The 17,894-nt window shown below is 32.2% G+C and overlaps 1 protein-coding gene across 30 annotated transcripts in view; it reads right to left on the bottom strand.

Annotated features, from left to right (window-relative positions):
• Positions 1–17,894, bottom strand: part of by (focal adhesion protein tensin) — a 449,419-nt gene that overhangs the window by 107,240 nt on the left and 324,285 nt on the right. For 3 of the 30 annotated variants that reach the window (XM_076414762.1, XM_076414768.1, XM_076414776.1), the window contains exon 1: positions 3,800–4,224. The exons of 26 other annotated variants lie outside the window; for them this stretch is intronic. In XM_076414762.1, the coding sequence (XP_076270877.1) occupies positions 3,800–3,952 (153 nt within the window). In that variant the 5' untranslated portion in view covers positions 3,953–4,224. Of the gene's footprint in view, positions 1–3,799; positions 4,225–16,137; positions 16,210–17,894 lie in introns of those variants that run through there. One more of the 30 variants, XM_076414767.1, reaches the window with a different exon arrangement.

The following is a 17,894-nucleotide window of genomic DNA, read 5'->3' as shown; positions in this document are numbered from 1 at the left end:
CAATTTAATTTTCGATGTACGTAGTCGAAAATTCGATACCGATATAAAACTGCTGCTTTTGTTGGTATACAGTTTTACGATCATATTACCCGAGCGAGTAGCTGTATGTTATAAAGTATACGGTGTGTATATTAAGTATATTGACTATATTTTAACGTTGATGTAACATAAATAGGTGGAATGTGTGTTCGGTGAAATTCAGTTCTGGTTCAAAGACATAATGTATTTTTAATGTAGACGTAAAGCCATGTATGATCTCGAAGGACGCCATACCACACGTTGTCTCGTTCAAAATGTGACCCACTTTATTAATTTTTGTGATTCTTGAATGAACGGTTGCTATTTATATTTATTTTATTGTTTGTCAATGACATTGTTAGCGTCAAGCCGCTTCTAATAAAACAAATCATGTTAATTACGTCATCTCATATGACGTTATTTGATATATCAGTGACACGATGTTTATATTAACCCAAAGCCCCATCAGTGCTGAACTAGTGTTCACGTTATTGGAGATTTACGATAAATCTAAGGATACGTTATCGTTCCATGCCTTGCCGAAAGCATTTCTCCAGTTTCTAACGAAGAATCTAACAGACATTTTCATTACATTACTAATTAAATAAAACACTAGCATGATTTGACATTCTAAAATGTTAGATGTTACTGTTTAAGTGTTTGGGGTAAGTTATATGGCTCGGTGAATGGAGGTAAAACGAAATGAAAGTGGTGTTTACATTATGTGACCGTTATTTACTGAAGTAATATAAAAATGTGGAAAATACAAAATAGATAAAAAGGATGGCAGCGGTGTTACCTGGTGACGAGGCTTGGGCAGTCGAAGGTGGCACGTCTAAACCAAACGATGGTCGGTTACTGAATGATTGGAAATACCCTTCAATAACATCCCAGATCAACGTCTCGGGGTTGCCAGCTATTCGTTATCGGGTTCTAGTTGGCGCTGCTGGCACCCCGTCCGTGTTCAACATCTGGGATTATATTTCTGGGTAGTTTGTTGACAGTTATTCGCTACAAGTGGAAACATAATGTTTAGCTGACTCTGCTTGAGGAATCGGGCATCCATAAAATGATATAATTACGTTTTTGTCATTTCGCCACATTACAAATTAACATGGACCGATTTGGAGCTATTATATTAGCTGTATTTTCCAGTCTCCAGTCCATTTATAGATCTTATTGACTGCTATAGTTGTACATTTTTTACAGCCTTGGACATATTTTGCAATAATAACTGTATCAAATAGTTCAAATTAAAACAATAGAATCATTTGATGTTATAAGAATACTTTTAAATCTAAAACCCTGAAGTGTATAGGTTTTTCTTGAAATTGATTTTTGAATCAATGTTGATCCAGTGTTCTGTAAATCGCTTTTATTGTCCAATGAGCATAGTAATAACTTTAAAATCTTCAAATAATCAGCATCTAATAATGAGTTGTATGGACATATATATATATATATATATATATATATATATATATATAAAGTATAATATATATATATATTTTCTTCATGGATGATCTGATTTCAGTGACATATATTTAGAATATTCATATTATCAAAGATACAAACATTCAGAAATATTTATAGTGTCTATTCAAAGATAAGATATTTTAAATCCTAATTAACCGTATGTACAAAAAACTTTGAATAGACTATACGTATATATTTGTTATGGCAGTTGAACTTATAATATCATGATGATCAACATATTATTAGTTTACTCTGAATAGTATAAGAACTAACAACATTCACTTATCCATAAATAATTTTCTCCACAATTAAGAAAATTTCTGCAAAATATACGTAATAGATTGAAAATCTTTTCGAACGAAATGGTTTTGCCAATTACTAATCTATCGATCGATTATGAAACATTATAAAGAAACCAGTCAAATACTTGGATCTTTATCAAAATGCTAGATACACAAACATACAAAAAAACATACTAAAATGAAAAGAGCTACAATTACAAATAAGTAAAAAATATATCTAACGGCCACTGCGAAGAAATTATTCTATAATGGTTGGGTTTGAAAGCAGAGATTGACATGGAAAACTGCCAAAAACCAAAATGAACAATTCCATACAATAGACAAATAAAAACCGAAGTAAAAAAAAGCTCAAATTAAACATATTTATCTTAAAATCACTTTTAATATTTTAATTAGTTGAATATGAATTGATTTTGAGGGATTCCATGACTAATACATGACGTCAACTGTAACTTCTCTAAAAAGATTCATGTTAAAGCTTTTTCTTTCGTTGCGGTTACTAGTGTTTTTCATTAAAGCCGGGTCCATGTTAAAATGGAATGGCACAAGCTGTGCATGAGGTATTAATGAATTGTTTTTTTTAATTATTTGGCAGGCTTATGTTAGGAATATACCTTCATTAAAATATCCATCGAGTTTGTTTAATTCTATTCCCCTCAATTTATGCAAATATTGTCCAACGATAGTAGTTAATTTTTCCTATCTTTAACTCAATGTACGGATTGTGTATCGAAAGAACGATGTATCTTTTTATCTATATATATTTTTGGTATCTTTAACAAAAGTAAAGCTCTGCTTAGACAGGTCACGACTCATATATCGGAACAAGTAGTAATCAGGAGCAAGGTATGGAGAAAATGACGGTTGGGGTAGCACTTCCCATTTTAATGTTTCCAGGAATGTTTTCACCGGTTTTGCAACATGTGGTCAAACGTTGTGGTGCATATTTAGATGAAACATGGATATTTCAGAATGAGCCCTAATATTATAGTAAAAAAATAAATAAAAATAGTGTTAATGTAACAACAGTGGATGGGAAAGGGTAAAAGTTGGAATAACAATTGATTATGATTTATTAGTCATAACATTTATTTATAATTCGTTGCAGATATATTGTTCCTCATGCTGCAAGCAGAATTGGTTAATAACACCTTCGGTTTGGTTGAACTGGATCAGACAAATTAAAGAACAAATCGACAAATGATGGAATTGTGAACAAATGTTAGATGGATTGGAAATTAACAGCTTAGTTATTCACTTGATGAAACTTTCTGAATATTGGATTATGATTCAATACTAACAATTTCAAAGACAGGGTGATCAGAGTGGAAACAACTAAGGGTGAGTATATAATTAATATACGATAACTGTAAGAAATTTTATCGTAGAGTGTGAAAAATGTATATACACAGATACGTCTGTAATTTTTCAGAACATACATGAGCATTTGATTAAAATGTATGGGGGGATAAAGAATACTAATTGTTTTGCAGATATGGCAAATGCATTAGGAAAAATTAAGTGATTACATCTAGTTTTATCAAGAAAGACGTATACAGGTAGTAACAGAACAAACTAAAGAGCATTACAGTGATATCAAAATGACTTTACAAGAAAACACTGTATCCAAGGAAACAGGAACTAAGCGTAAAAGGTAAATATGTTCTCTAATGCAAGTTAAACATATTACTTAGATATACAACTGTTAATTAGTTGTAATAGACCAGCGGGGAAAGAGCCCAATATAAATATATTAAAACACAACCGTAACTTACAAACTATTATAACTGTTCAGTTTCAAGTCCTTCGATAATATATGCATACAATGCACTATAATGTTAAAATAAATACTATTTTTGTTTAACTATTTTATGTAGATTAGAATCTTGTTGTATGTCAAAACAAAAATGAACAAAACTCAAAGTTGATGCGACAACATTGCGACGTTTTAACGTCATCAACTCAGATGACGTGAGTTCACTGTTTTATTCAACGCACTATACCTGATGTTTATTCTCGATGTGGAACGACACATGCCAAACGGTCAACGCCAACTTGTACAGAATCCTGGCGGTGGTGTCGCTCAGGGACCCGTCGACGCGCTTACCGGCCGAATTCCTCAACGAGAACTGGGACTGGGACTTCTTCACCGACATCACGTTATAAATACACGACTATCAAAAATATATATCCGAAAATTTCGCGTCTTTGTAAAATACTACCGACGCCGCCTACGACGAGTCACACGAGAATCACAGAACCGTCAGCGTATATTGTATATATCACACGGCGCATGGTCGCATTAGAGGACAGGGGCTGGTAATCACACGCACCGGATCACCGTACACCATCACCCCGTCGATCCGAGACCGGAACCGGCAGCAATGCGACGAAAGGCACGCCCCAGTCTTCCATCCAGACTCCCGATGCCGGTCCAGGCGGCCGTGATGCGCGTTCGGTCGTCTCCGCGCGCGCCCGAACGGTCGTTCGGTCGCGAACGTCGCCTCTCTACGCGTATGTTTTGGGCGGTCGTCATGGTAACGTTGTGACGCTTCCCGAGCGGTTATGCATCGGTGATGTGGCGTCGTAAATGGGGACGGAATTGCGCTTAAATACTGAATGAGTTGGTGACGTTATGGGAAATTGGTTTTAAATTCTATTTTCTGGGACGCGACAGGGTCGAGGGAGTAGTTAGGCGGGTTCTGAAGGGATTTAATTGGACATCTTCAATATTCCGCTTCAATCTCGTGAATTAATCGCCCAAAGAGATTTAAAAATAATGATTTTCGAGTTATTTAAGTTTGAAACTGGAACGTAACATACATCGAAATTTAGCCCCATGAAATTAAAAAGCAATAACCAAACATATAGTCTATTCAAAGTTATTTTGTACATACGTCATCAAGATGATTAATGTATTGCCTGCCGCATTATTGAAAATTCGTTTTAGAATCAGCCAATATTTTCTTTCTCATTTTACTTCAGTTAAAAAGAGACACAATGCTGTCTGATTAGTTCGAACACTTAAAAGAATGAGCCTGTCAAAGTCGACCAATTGTCAGACGTATGCAAAATTCTTAAAAGCACAACATTGAAATATAGAATGGGAACTTAAATGGGCACTCCCGTAGCCATGATCTCGGTATACTGCCACATCGCCAGAGGGCCGCCGATAAAAAGATTACAGATTTCTTTCTTTCGATTTGAATTATAAATGTCATAAAATATAACGTGAGCGTTTGTCAAGTGAAGGTTCTAATAGGATGCAACGTTTTTCCCAAGAGTTTTGTTTTAAGCCCGAAATCGCTTGATAAGGTAAACAATAACAAACTTAAGGGGCTCTCTTAGCAGTATTTATATATGCATATAAGGGCATTTGCTTTTTGCATTTTAGAGCAGAAGATTACAGACCCAAATGTGGCCGACCACTGTTTAACAAAGATGCATTGTATTTTTTAATTTCCCCTCTAATATAAATAAATATTATTCTTATTTTTTCATACAAGACCCCCCCCCAATTAAATAAACCAGCTTTGCACCACCTCTGGTGTCGTGGCAGAGCATAATTTGGTCACAGTCTTATACAGGCGAGATCGCATTCTAAGTCTGTATATTCTGTGGATAAGAGGTTATAACTCTAACCTATACTATTGTGTCTGCATAATTAACTATACTTTTTAGATGTACCATAATGTTAAAATTAATTATATTTGATAACATCAATGTCTTTATGGTTCCCGCCGTAACTAACCGTCATACGGCGTATGCGTGAGCGCCCTCACATGGGGATTTCGAGCGTAACTTATAACCAATTTTAGCATAGGAGATGCGCTTCTAAGTTTCTTTATTCTATGGTCGTAAATCTATGTTTGTGATTGTTTAACATGTGTGATTGTCCTCAGGCAAGAGTGCAAATTCCGACAAGGAAATGATCCTAGTCACGCCAATAACCAGGCAGGGTAAGACCAGATGTCTTCTGGGATGATTTCTAAGTTGGTCACTCGCCAGTTGGTAGGCTTCATGCCAAGGACCGTGGTTCGGAGAAAACGTTAAACTGCAGGTCCAGTCCGGATCAACTCCAAAAAAACCTTTATTCCTTTGTAGAAATAAAATTTATTTTGAGTAAAGTAAAATAAAGATTTTATAAAACTGAAACTTCATATCCTGTAGTAATGCTAAACCCTAACTGTTCTTACCTAGCCTTGTTTTGGTAACTCTTGTCTTATTAGTACAGTACATTAAAACAATAACACAAATATCTTATATATTAAAACAAAACTATTTACTCAGTGTCACTCTCCATATTTGAACTGCCAATGAATTCGATCTGACTTAGTTCATTTAATAAAGGATACATTAGCAAATGAAAAATAACTTTGTTTTTATGTACAGCGGTTCGGTTTTACGATTGGTATAACTTTACAGCAATGTAAAGGTATGCGGATGGATTTCAATGGTTTATGTTATGCAACTTATATGCTTCATAGGTATGTTAATTATATATCCACATACTCCTTAAGAAATATTATATAATTTAACATATAGGGAGGAGCAATAACTCTTCATGAAACTTTTAGTCAAAAAATAATATCACACCATAGATATAGTGGGGACATATTAATGGTAACATTTTACAGTTTACATGAGAAATTCGGATTCTATTGATGACTTAGAAGGAAATAAATGCAAAGAATCAATAATTTCTAAGTCTATATATAAATATTTATTTTAAACTATATGTAATGTTATATTGTTACAGCTATTTAGAATAAAAATTGATTTTAAACTGTTAAGCCACAAAAAATATTCAAAGAACAATAAATGGTTGATGTTTGTTTGTATGACAATTATGAGTTAAGAGTAAAAAATTGTTTTATGTATGTTTTTCAATTGAAAATGGTGTCATCAATGCATAACTTGTCCATAACAATTACGTCATGATAAAAAGTTATTTTTATACTATTGTTGTAGTGTAAAAAATGTGAATATATTATAATGATTCAAGATTATTTAAAACATAATAAACCAAGTCACAATCGCTTTCCTACATATTACTTTATATTTTAATTGCAAGTTCCCAGAATATATTTTGCGGTTGTTTAAATTTTTGTAAATAAATAACAATACATCAAACCCAAAAAAATATTTCGATATAAATTAGATATATAGTATAAGTTGGAAAGGGAAATACTTAGAAAAAGAATAAAGCAAAAGCCGACAACTTGGTCGCGATTTTACCAAAGTTGAGTAATTTTTAGTACTTTTACCGACTTATCTTCAAATTTATCAATGTATGGAAAAAGTTTCTTAGGACTATTCGCCTAGATTATTTGAATTTGACTAAACAGTACTGAATAAATTTGATTTGATTGATTTGATGAATGAAAACCCGTCTTGATTTTGTTTCCGATGCATTTTTAAAGACAATAAAACAGTTTAGAATAATTTATATAATGCCGAAAGTAAAAGCAGCTCAATACCCAGGTTTCGCATAAATTAGCAGTGTTGTTAGAAATGAATCGAATAGGAATAAGCTTAAAAGGAAATGAGCATGATAATTAGATTGAAACTGACAAAAACATTAGTGCCACCCATTAATGCGATTGTATTAGGTAAATATAAAAGCCCTTCCTAGAATTGATGAATAGGGATGCCCATGTTTTGTAATTTGATAGAAATTCTCATATATTTGAATCTGAAATGAGAGAATCTGAAAAACTATTTTAACAGTTTCCAAAAGCCGCTTGTGAAAACTGTTTGGTTCAGTTTTTTGCCAAATTTCTCCACATAAAGCAACACAGTGACGGAAATATGGTTTAGCTGGAAAAGCGGCAAAATATCATCGATCAAAACATATTAGTGTGATATTTCGTATGAATAAATTCGTTGTGAAAAATATAAAAAAAACAACGAACCTACTTTTTCCCAAACCAACATCCAGTGAATTTTGATAAAAATAATGATTCAAACTTAATCATCTATAATAAAAACCAGAACTAATTTTAAAAGGAATTACTAATTATTAACTAAAAATAAAACTGCATCATTGTTATTCGTGAAAGTTATTTTGCGGTTAAATATTGTCTTTATATCAGTTCAATTGAAATGTCGGACCACAAAATACCGCAAATAATCTTTCTGTCCACACAAAATACAACTAATTCATAACATAATAATTAATAACTGTCCTTCAATTTGTACCATAGGGCAATACCAAGAAACTGAGTAATTTAAAATACTCTTATGACATGTTTCTTATTATTTTCTTTTATTCAGCTGTTAACAGATCAATTGAAAAGTCCCCTGCCTACCATAGTAAAACACATTTTTTTGGGCAAAATTAGTTTTTTTTTTATTCAACATAATTCCGTTCATGGGTGATACACCGATTATAGCGACACTCCAACTTTTCAATACCATTTTGTAGTATGATTTGTCCTTTACCTCAAAATAGACCTCAGTTTTGGCGATCACCTCTTCATTCAACGAAAATTTCTTCCCAGCGAGCATTCTTTTGAGATCTGAGAACAGGAAATAGTCGCTAGCCAGATCTGGAGAATACTGTGGATGAGGAAGCAATTCGAAGCCCAATTCATGGATTTTTGCCATCGTTTTCATTGACTTGTGACACGGTGCATTGTCTTGGTGAAGCAGCACTTTCTTTTTCTTCAACGGTCCAATAACGCGCACCCCAAAATACAGACGCCATAACCTTGCTAGCCGACTGTTGCGTTTTCCCACGCTTTAGAGCGAGTTCATCGTGTGCAGTCCACCCGGATGACTGTCGATTGGACTTCGGAGTGAAATGATGGAGCCATGTTTCATCCATTGTCACATATCGACGCAAAATCTCGGGTTTTTTACGCTTGATCATTCAAATACTGCTCCGAAACATCAACAAACGAAGCTAGCGCGGTACCCACTTTGCACAGAGCTTTCTCATACCTAAATATTCGTGAATGATATGATGTACACGTTCAGTTGATATCTTTAGAGTGTCTGCTATTTCACTCAATTTCAATTTACGGTCATTCAAAATCATTTATTTAATGTTTTCGTCGGTAACAACCTCTTTTGGGCGGCCACTGCGTTCACCGTCTAAACTTAGCATACCAATCCTTGGTGGTTGATTTTCCTGCGGCAGTGTCCGGAAACTCGGCATCAAGCCACGTTGTTGCTTCAACTGTATTTTTCCCTTCAAAATGCAATATTTTATCAGCACGCGAAATTCATTTTTATCCATTTTACAATAACAAAAGTTCACTTAAAATGCTATAACTCACAAACTGCTGGGGACTTTTCAATTGATCTATTATGATTCTAAAACCTGAAAAACCACTAAATGAAGTAAACTTCTATCAGTTAATTTTATTGCCATCACTAATATACAAAGTAGTTGAAAAACTCTTGTAAAAAGTTAAAACCAATCGTAAATAGACACTGATTCATTCACCTCATTTGTTTATGATTTTTTAATCCTCATGTGGGACACAAAGCAAAATAGGATTTAAAGAAGACGCCATAGCCATATAAGACAAATTAAAGATAAAGTATCTGCAATGGTGAGATTACAGAATATTACATAAATTGACAGCTTGGAATAAATAAATTTACTGGCAGGAAAAATATGTCAGCTAGTTTTTTTCAAGATTGAATAGTGGAATAAATAAATAAAGAACGATGCAATTTTTTTTTAATTTAGGCAAAGAAATTATTCTTTTGTCAAGTAAGCCTAAAAAATAGTCAATTCATTGTTTCTAAATATATAAAATATGTGTAATAGATCAAGATAATAAGTTATTACAGTTCTGAAAATAATCTTATTCATGATACTTTTATTATAATATTCAGTAGTCTTGTAATTTATTAATACTTTGTTAATTATTAAAACTTAATATAAATTATATTTAATTAGTTTAATTTCCATTTAGGAAAAGTTGGTGAGTGTTAGTTCTTGAGAGAGTTTGCTTATATTTTAATAATTTGTCACTGTAATTAATGTTATATATCAAATATATTTCTGATCTTGTATTGAAACTATTGTCAAAACAAGCTTTAGATTCACATACCATTTTTAACTTATTTTGTTTACTAAATTATGAGACAAACATGTTTAACTTAATGAAATGTTGTCGAATTCCGATCACAGGCTGATCACTAGTACTAATAATAATATTGGGCCTGTATGTCAACATAATATACGTTTATCGCCAACTGAACGGAAAAACCTCATTATTTTATATAGTGCAGTTAATAACTTTTAAATACACCTTACGGAAAGCCGGTCATTCTGAAAGTATTTTAACTATCTGGAGAAAATTTGCTCTAATCATCGAGTTGTTATTAATAGACCGTTGTTGCGGTGCCCACATGACCTATATTATTGGCTTTTTTCATTAGATCTATTTTTAATTTGTGTTTATTTCCCCCTTTTGTTCGTAGCCGTCTTTCAAAACACTTAGACGTGTTTAGGTTCGTTAGACGTGAAAAAATGTTTCTGCTTTTTCTCCGTCTTGCAAAATTATTTTGATTAAGTGGGCCTTATGATTCGGCATTATTGTTATTAATTTAATAATATTTTGCTTCAGGGTGTAATTATTAGATTTTAGATCTTGTTGGAAATGACACCTCGCATGTAGTCCTTCCAATAAAAAAAGCCAAAGCACATCATCAATGACGTCCAATACACTGCCATATGCAGTTTGTAAAATTGTAAAATTCCTTTTAAACCTGGAGCAGATTTATCCTTCTCATTTTACCCTTTACCCTAGTTGAAAAGAGACAGAATTTTGTCTGATGCGGAAGATGTAAACGAATCAGTCCACAATATTCATTTGTCTTGGTAAATTCTTCAAAATATTAGTGATAATAATTAGATTTTACAAACTGGTAAATTTAAATAAAAATCCTAAGTTAATGCGGCAACATTGCGACGCGCTGACGTCATGAATTTTGATGACTTGCATTAGCTATTTTATTAGATACACTATATCGTTGGTATACCTATTCAATGAAGCCATGCTGTAGTGCGTTAGAAAGATAACAGTCTATGGAGCATTTTGGATATAAAGTTAGAGTTATTTGTTTCCAGAGTCAATAGTTATTGCGCTTGGAAAACAGACGATGTTTCACATATTTTCAAAAGGGAAAATAGGCAGCCCAGGCACCTTAAACTTATGTAGTGTTTACAGTACAGAGTGCTTGAGTGAGCGCAAGTGTCAGAATTAATTTAAGTTAAGTTGAATCGAAAATAAACTTTTGAAATTTTTTTTTTCGGTTTTTATCCTGAAATCCCAAGTTCTACAGATAGAAAATTATGGTCTTACAAGAAAAATGGTAAAAGGTCATGCCTAAAAACAGCACATATATCATAGAATAGTACTGGTTTGATATGTAAAAAAAATACTTTGAAAAAAACATTAGAAACATCTAGTAGCTAAGATAAAAATATCTAAGAGCTGGTTAGGTTTTGTGAGGTTATATTAACGAGTTACTACCTTAAATAAAAAGAGAATGTACTCGAAAAAATATTTTATTCACAAACCACTAACGATATATTTTATTACGTAATATACCTTCACATGTAACACACCTCATAAAACAACCTTTTATTCTTTCTAGTGAGGCTCCTCTTTTTATATTTTCGCCTGTGGAATGAATCTGGAAGGCCTCCTTTGAAGCATCCAACATTAGTCTGATATTAATGAGAAGCTCCATTTTCACTGGTATCACTTCTTATTCTCTTTAATATCTTGGTGAAATCGTTCAACTCCAATTGTTTGGAATAATTAATAAATAACCATCGGTCCAACAAATGAAAGAAATGCCAGCTATCTGATGCAAATAAGATTTGAACTGGTTTAAGAATTAGAAAAAAACAAATAAATATTTAATTATACAATAATAATTATGTATCAGAGCCTTAAGTTAATATTAATGTCTAAACAACTTAATTATGTTGTAAAATGTTATTTAAATTAATTAATATCTTAATGCTTAAAATATATTTCGATTATAATTTTTTTATTACAGATTAGGCGATTTATATATGGTATATTATTGCATGCTATTATGTTGTTATGTATTTTTTAATTGTAATTTAATTATTCGTCTATAAAATGTCGGGGCAAAGAAAATTGTTAAAATTATGTGGTTAAAGATACATGACATTATTTCCTGTCTACAGCTACTTGATTTATCGTTACATGTTACTTTAGTCCTTTATAATGTTATATTGTGTTGTTATTTTCTATGAATCAAGTTATTTTGTTTGCAATACACTTTTTATTTACGACTGACTTATAACTGGTTTTAACTGAATATTGGATTATTTTTAATATGAGTGAAATTCTGAATAAAATTCTTGGAATAATTTAACATTTAACAATACTGTAGTTTTTTAGGAATGATTTGAGGGTCTACTTAGTGGTTGAATAACAAATCAAAAAATGTTACATCAAGCAACCAGCACAGATATATTTCATTAAAAAATGGAATAATACTTTTAGTGTCTAACAGTTTTTCATAAAATGCTACGTATTCTATCGGCGTGAGAAGTTCTTAGCTGGAAGAGTCCTCAAACAATATACTGTTGCAATATATGCTGGCGATACAGCGGTTTTATCATTAAACGAGGATCCAGTATCAGCCACAAGAAACCTCCAACTGAATCTTAACAAGGTCGAATTATGCTTGAAAATGTGACGTATTAAAGCAAATGAGACCTAATCTACCCATGTGACATTCACCCTTTGTGGAAGAACTTGTCCCTCAGTAAAATTGAATAATCATGAACTTCCCCAAGCAGACAATGTTGAATATCTGCGTATGCATTTTGGTCGACGTTTGATATGGAAAAAACATATAGTGACAAAACGCAAACAGATTGGGCTTAAACTAAATCAAATGTATTGATTGATACGGCGTAAATCTAAATTATCATTAGTTATAGCAAAGTTTTGCTGTATAAGTCAATACTTAAGCCCATCTGGACCTATGGTATTGAACTGTAGGGTACTACTAGCAAATCTAACATAGATATCCTCCGGAGGTTCCAGAATAAAATATTGCGGGTCATCGTCGATGTCACATATTACGTCTCCAACAAACTGATTCAGCGCGATATCCCCCTTATAATCCATAACGATTCGAAATGTTAATGCAAATTACTCTGAAACACTGTTAGTGCATCCCAATGCACTCACCAAACTGTTAAATGTGCGCGATGATAGTGTAGTGTATAGGCTCAAACGCAAACTACCATACGAACTAATTAATAGACACATAGAGTGAGATTTAATAATATCTAGAATAAGTTAGAATAGTCTTTAGAATAAGTTGGGATATACCTTAAAATAAGTTAGAATATTATATTATATAACGGAAATCGTATAATAATAGTGACTGCCCACGGGCAGATTGTTGAAGTTCTAGGAGATTAATAAAAAAAATTAAACAATCAAAATCCTTTTGAGTGAATGAATTTATGCAAAGAAAAGCGAATAAATAAATAGTTTTTTTACAACACTGTTTTCTCTCGATAACTCAACACTTTGTATTAGAAATATCAAAACTAAAATAATATATCCAAAGATAGATACAAGAAAATCACTTTGAATGATTCATCGTCGGCGAGCCACCAATGAAAATCCCCATGGGGATGTGTCACTTCTTGTTTCGAAGTTAATCTGAGCTGGCGCTTTTAGCCACAAACTACGCTATAAAAATAAACCTTTCCATTGCCCAATTAATTTCGCACTTGGTGCGAGAGATAACGCGATAAAATAAAAACCACACGCGAAAAAGTAAACAGGTATTAAAAATAGATAGGGACTGCAAAAATATATAGCTAAAAATACGAATCATGTGATAATTAAATACAGGATACGGTCGATAGTTGAGTAGTTCTATATTCATTACAAATAATCATGGTATAGAATATTTTATACTGTTTTAAATTTAGTCAAGAAATTCCCATAGTGCAAAATACGTGTAAACTCCAACTAATTCCAACATTTCAATAAAACTCGTATTTTTAGTGACTTATTTTTCTATGCGATTAATTACTGGTGTGTCAGTAATTACTTTCTGGTTTTGTAGCAGACATCACTAGTCATAAGTATCTAATATTATGATTTAATACATACCTGGTGTACTGAAAATTTATTACCGGTTTTTCGCTTTACAGATATCGCTAGGCTTATGCTATGATTTGACACATATATGATTCTATTCTATTAGCATCAGGCTTCAAAGCTATACATGTTATATTTTTCGAAATTAACACCGTCATAGATTTATAGCTCTTTTAAAATGTCGAGTTTCGTCCCTAAAAACGTGCATTAACGTTATGCATTATATTTCTTATTTTATCAAAAGAAAACAGCCGCGGAATGTCATCGTTTGCTGATAAAAATATACGGCGAGCATGATCTAAACTCGAAAACATGTGAAATGTGGTTTCTAATATTCAAATGTAATGATTTCGATGTGTAAGACGATGTGTTCGACGTTCTAGTAAACCAAAAAAGTTTGCAGATGTAAAACTGCGAGAGTTATGTGGTCCAACAAACAATTAGCGACCGATTACCATTTCTGCATCGAATAGTGACGGGTGATGAAAAATGGATTTATTTTGAAAACCCTAAGCACAAAAAATTCTGGTTATCATATAGTGAAGCCGGCCAGATCGGCTCCAAGACAATACTCTGTGTTTAGTGGGACCAGTATGGCATAATGTGTTACGAACATTTCAAACCAGATGAAACAGTTAATAGTGATCGCTACCGATAACAAATTATAAATTTGAACCGTGCATTGATCAACACGTGATCATATGATCAACGTGATAACATATCATCTCCTTCAGCAAAACCAGTCAAAGAAATGTTCAAATCACTTGCATAGGAGGTTCCATCGGACTAGTCCTACTCAACAAAAATGGCTCGGTGAATTGTATACCTCAAATGATACAAGTGTACAGAAAGTATTCATAAATTGACCGAAATATGGGCAAAATGTATAGAATCAAATGGCAAATGCTTAAAAATTTAACAATCCATTGTACATTTTAATATATTTAAGGATATTTTTAGCGATGTTCAGTTGGCAATCAGAAACAATTAATTTGTTAGTAAGTGGTTCCTAATAACATTACGTTAGAACTCACATAAATTAAGCGAATAAATAATATTAATTAAAAACATTTGAATATATGTACGAAATATATTGAAAACTATATATTATTTGATAGTTTGAAAATAATTTTGTTTTCCAATAGGATCATCTGCCATAACATCTCTCTATTTATAAAATCGCACCTTTATTGATATCTTTTTAATACGAGTTTTACTAGTTAAAAAGAGACATAATACTGCCTAATAAGTTCGAACGTGTAACAGAACCAGCCTGTCAAAGTCGTCCGGTTGTCAAACGTATTCGCAATCCTTCAAAACAATAGTGATAAGAGGTTGTAAACTGCCAAATATTATTTTAACGCTTTGCTTGTTTTGATAAATCTCAAATGGGTGCTTAACATATTTTCATAAAATTATTTCAAACAAAACTGTTAGTCTGAAAAGTATTAAAGAGGTCTAATGGAACTTCCAGATATTGCTTTTAAAATAATACAAGTTTTAAAAGCATATAATGAAACAGTATAAATTTATGTATTTATACGAGACATGGATATTTCAGAATGGGACCAATATTCCTAATGGTTACTAAAAACAAAAATGGTTAAAATAGTGTTATAACAAGAAAAGTTGATGGAAGAAGGTAAACGTTGGATTAACAGTTGGTTATGTCTATTAGTCATAACATTTATTAATAATTCATTTCTGATGGGTGATGAGAGTGAAAACAAGTAAAGGTGAGTATATAATTAATATATGATAACTGTAGGAAACGTTATTGTAGTGTGTAAAAGATTTATGTGCAAAGATATATGTGTAATTGTTCAGAATATACATAAACATTTAGTTAAAATGTGTCAGAAAAAAAAGTAACTGTTTTGCAGTTAGGAATGTCACGACTAGAATATCACTTTTGTCTCATATTGTTCGCCTGGAAGGGCCATAGAGTGAACTATTTTTTGTTATGTTCGCGAATTAACACTTTCATATATTTCAACGAAACGCAATTTTCAAGTCACTTTAAACCATAAATATGACAAAACATTCTGAACAATATTATGTTTGTAAAGGTCAAACTTCCAATTGAAAACGTCAGATGGGGCCTAACAACACTCAGTATTGCAGAGGCACTAAATATAAATAGCAATCCTGGTATGTAAAACAGCACGTAATAATTCCTAACTACAGTTAATTAAACAAAAACTTACAGTTTTCGTAACTATATATCTGATAAACCAAACTAGAAAAGCCGCAGCTAGTATCATATCGATTGCAGAGTACTATTGCGATAACGGAAAAAACTGTTTTGCCATGAAGGTTCCAGATAAGCGACAACATTAAATTAGCGATATGTTCGGAATATAATTTCATGAGGTAACTCACGTATGATTATTTATTCAGCCCGATAATATCTTAGATAAAATAATTGTTTAATTATCTAATATTGAAAAAAATGTTATAATAAATCAATCGATGTTGTCCTTGACATCTATAACCTTGGACTTGAATATAGGAAAAAATCATGAAAACTGTATCCTTCCTTTTGACTCTCTTGACGAATACATCAGGTCTAAATGTTTAGCTCTAATTAGTAAAAAATAATTATAAGTTAATATTATTATCAATTTTTTTATATAATATTCTGATTTATTATTACATTTACTGTCGGTACGACCAACACATTAGATTTATATTGTTCCTAATTAAATTTTTTGTATATATCACCAAATTGTATTATTATTTTTATATTCTTTGGGCTCAGCACTGACTTCAACGTGATTAGTTAGTAGTAGTTAAAATAATATTGTAAGATATAAAATACGTGTAGTAGATAGATTAAAGGTTTTTGTTTATTTTTATTTAGTTATTGCAACGATTATAATGTACTTATTTTATTTGAAAACGTTTTTTTGGTGTTAAAAATCTATGTTTGATTATTTTTTAGTTTTTAGTCAGTTCCTTATGTACTTTTTGAAGTCGGTTCAATTTTTAGTCTTATTGTTATGATATTTACTCAATAAATTAGGTGGATATTTCATTAAGTATTACAATGAGTAGACCGAGTAAAGGTGCAGCTCGTTTGAGGAAAAATGGGAATAAAGAAACAATAATTGAAAATAAGGAAGGCTTCAGGCCCCGGGGTCTGCTACCTAACCTAGGTGATTGGACAAATATTCTAATCAAACTAGAACAACAGCAAGTTTTTGCCCCCGCCGGGAATCGAAACCACTATACCATAGAAGCAGTTGCCTGCACTATTTCTACAGCTTCTCATATAATATGGTTTGAGTTTAAAAAGCAAACTGAATGGTTTTACACTGAACTACTTCCGGTGTTCCTTCACATCAGTTCTGCAATAACATTATGCACAAATATCTGATTATTTTAGATAAAAAAATATGTGAAAACATTGTAATTGCCTTTAAAATTGAAGGGTTTCTCGATTTTCTCCCTTCCTCAGATCCTGACCTGGTTCCAATGGGACATCCTCGGAAGGAAGTAAAAAAAATACTGTCGAACATATAACCTCCCCTTATTTGAAGTCGGTTAAATAGTCATTAATCTAACTGTAAAATATATTTTACAGAGTTCAACATTCGAGTTACACTAATCCATTATATTGAAATTATAATTCAGCACTGTTAAATAAAAATTCTTAAAATAAACTAATCAGTTTACACAACATTTTAGAATAAAAGGTGAAAAAAACCGATTTACATTAACGTGTAAATTAATTACGAAATCATGTGAGGATTAAGCAATGGTATTTTTTGTTTTGAAGATATAAACGTGGTGATTTTGATGACAATGACATGAATAATCAACATGTTACGAAAACTACGAACTGCAAGACTTGGTGGAGAACTTAGTTCAAACTCTCAAAGAAATTTCAGATAGTTGAGCAGTTGACGAATGAACTCTCTGAAGTTCTTTACATGCGATGAGAAAGATTCAAGAGTTAAAT

Source organism: Rhynchophorus ferrugineus, unplaced genomic scaffold, assembly GCF_030347505.1.
Source record: "Rhynchophorus ferrugineus isolate W39M unplaced genomic scaffold, kcgeb_rfMv2 rfM9, whole genome shotgun sequence".
NCBI classification, from domain to species: Eukaryota; Metazoa; Arthropoda; class Insecta; order Coleoptera; family Curculionidae; genus Rhynchophorus; species Rhynchophorus ferrugineus.
The sequence above is the reverse complement of the archived record's forward strand: the minus strand, read 5'-3'. Positions and strand labels throughout refer to the sequence as shown.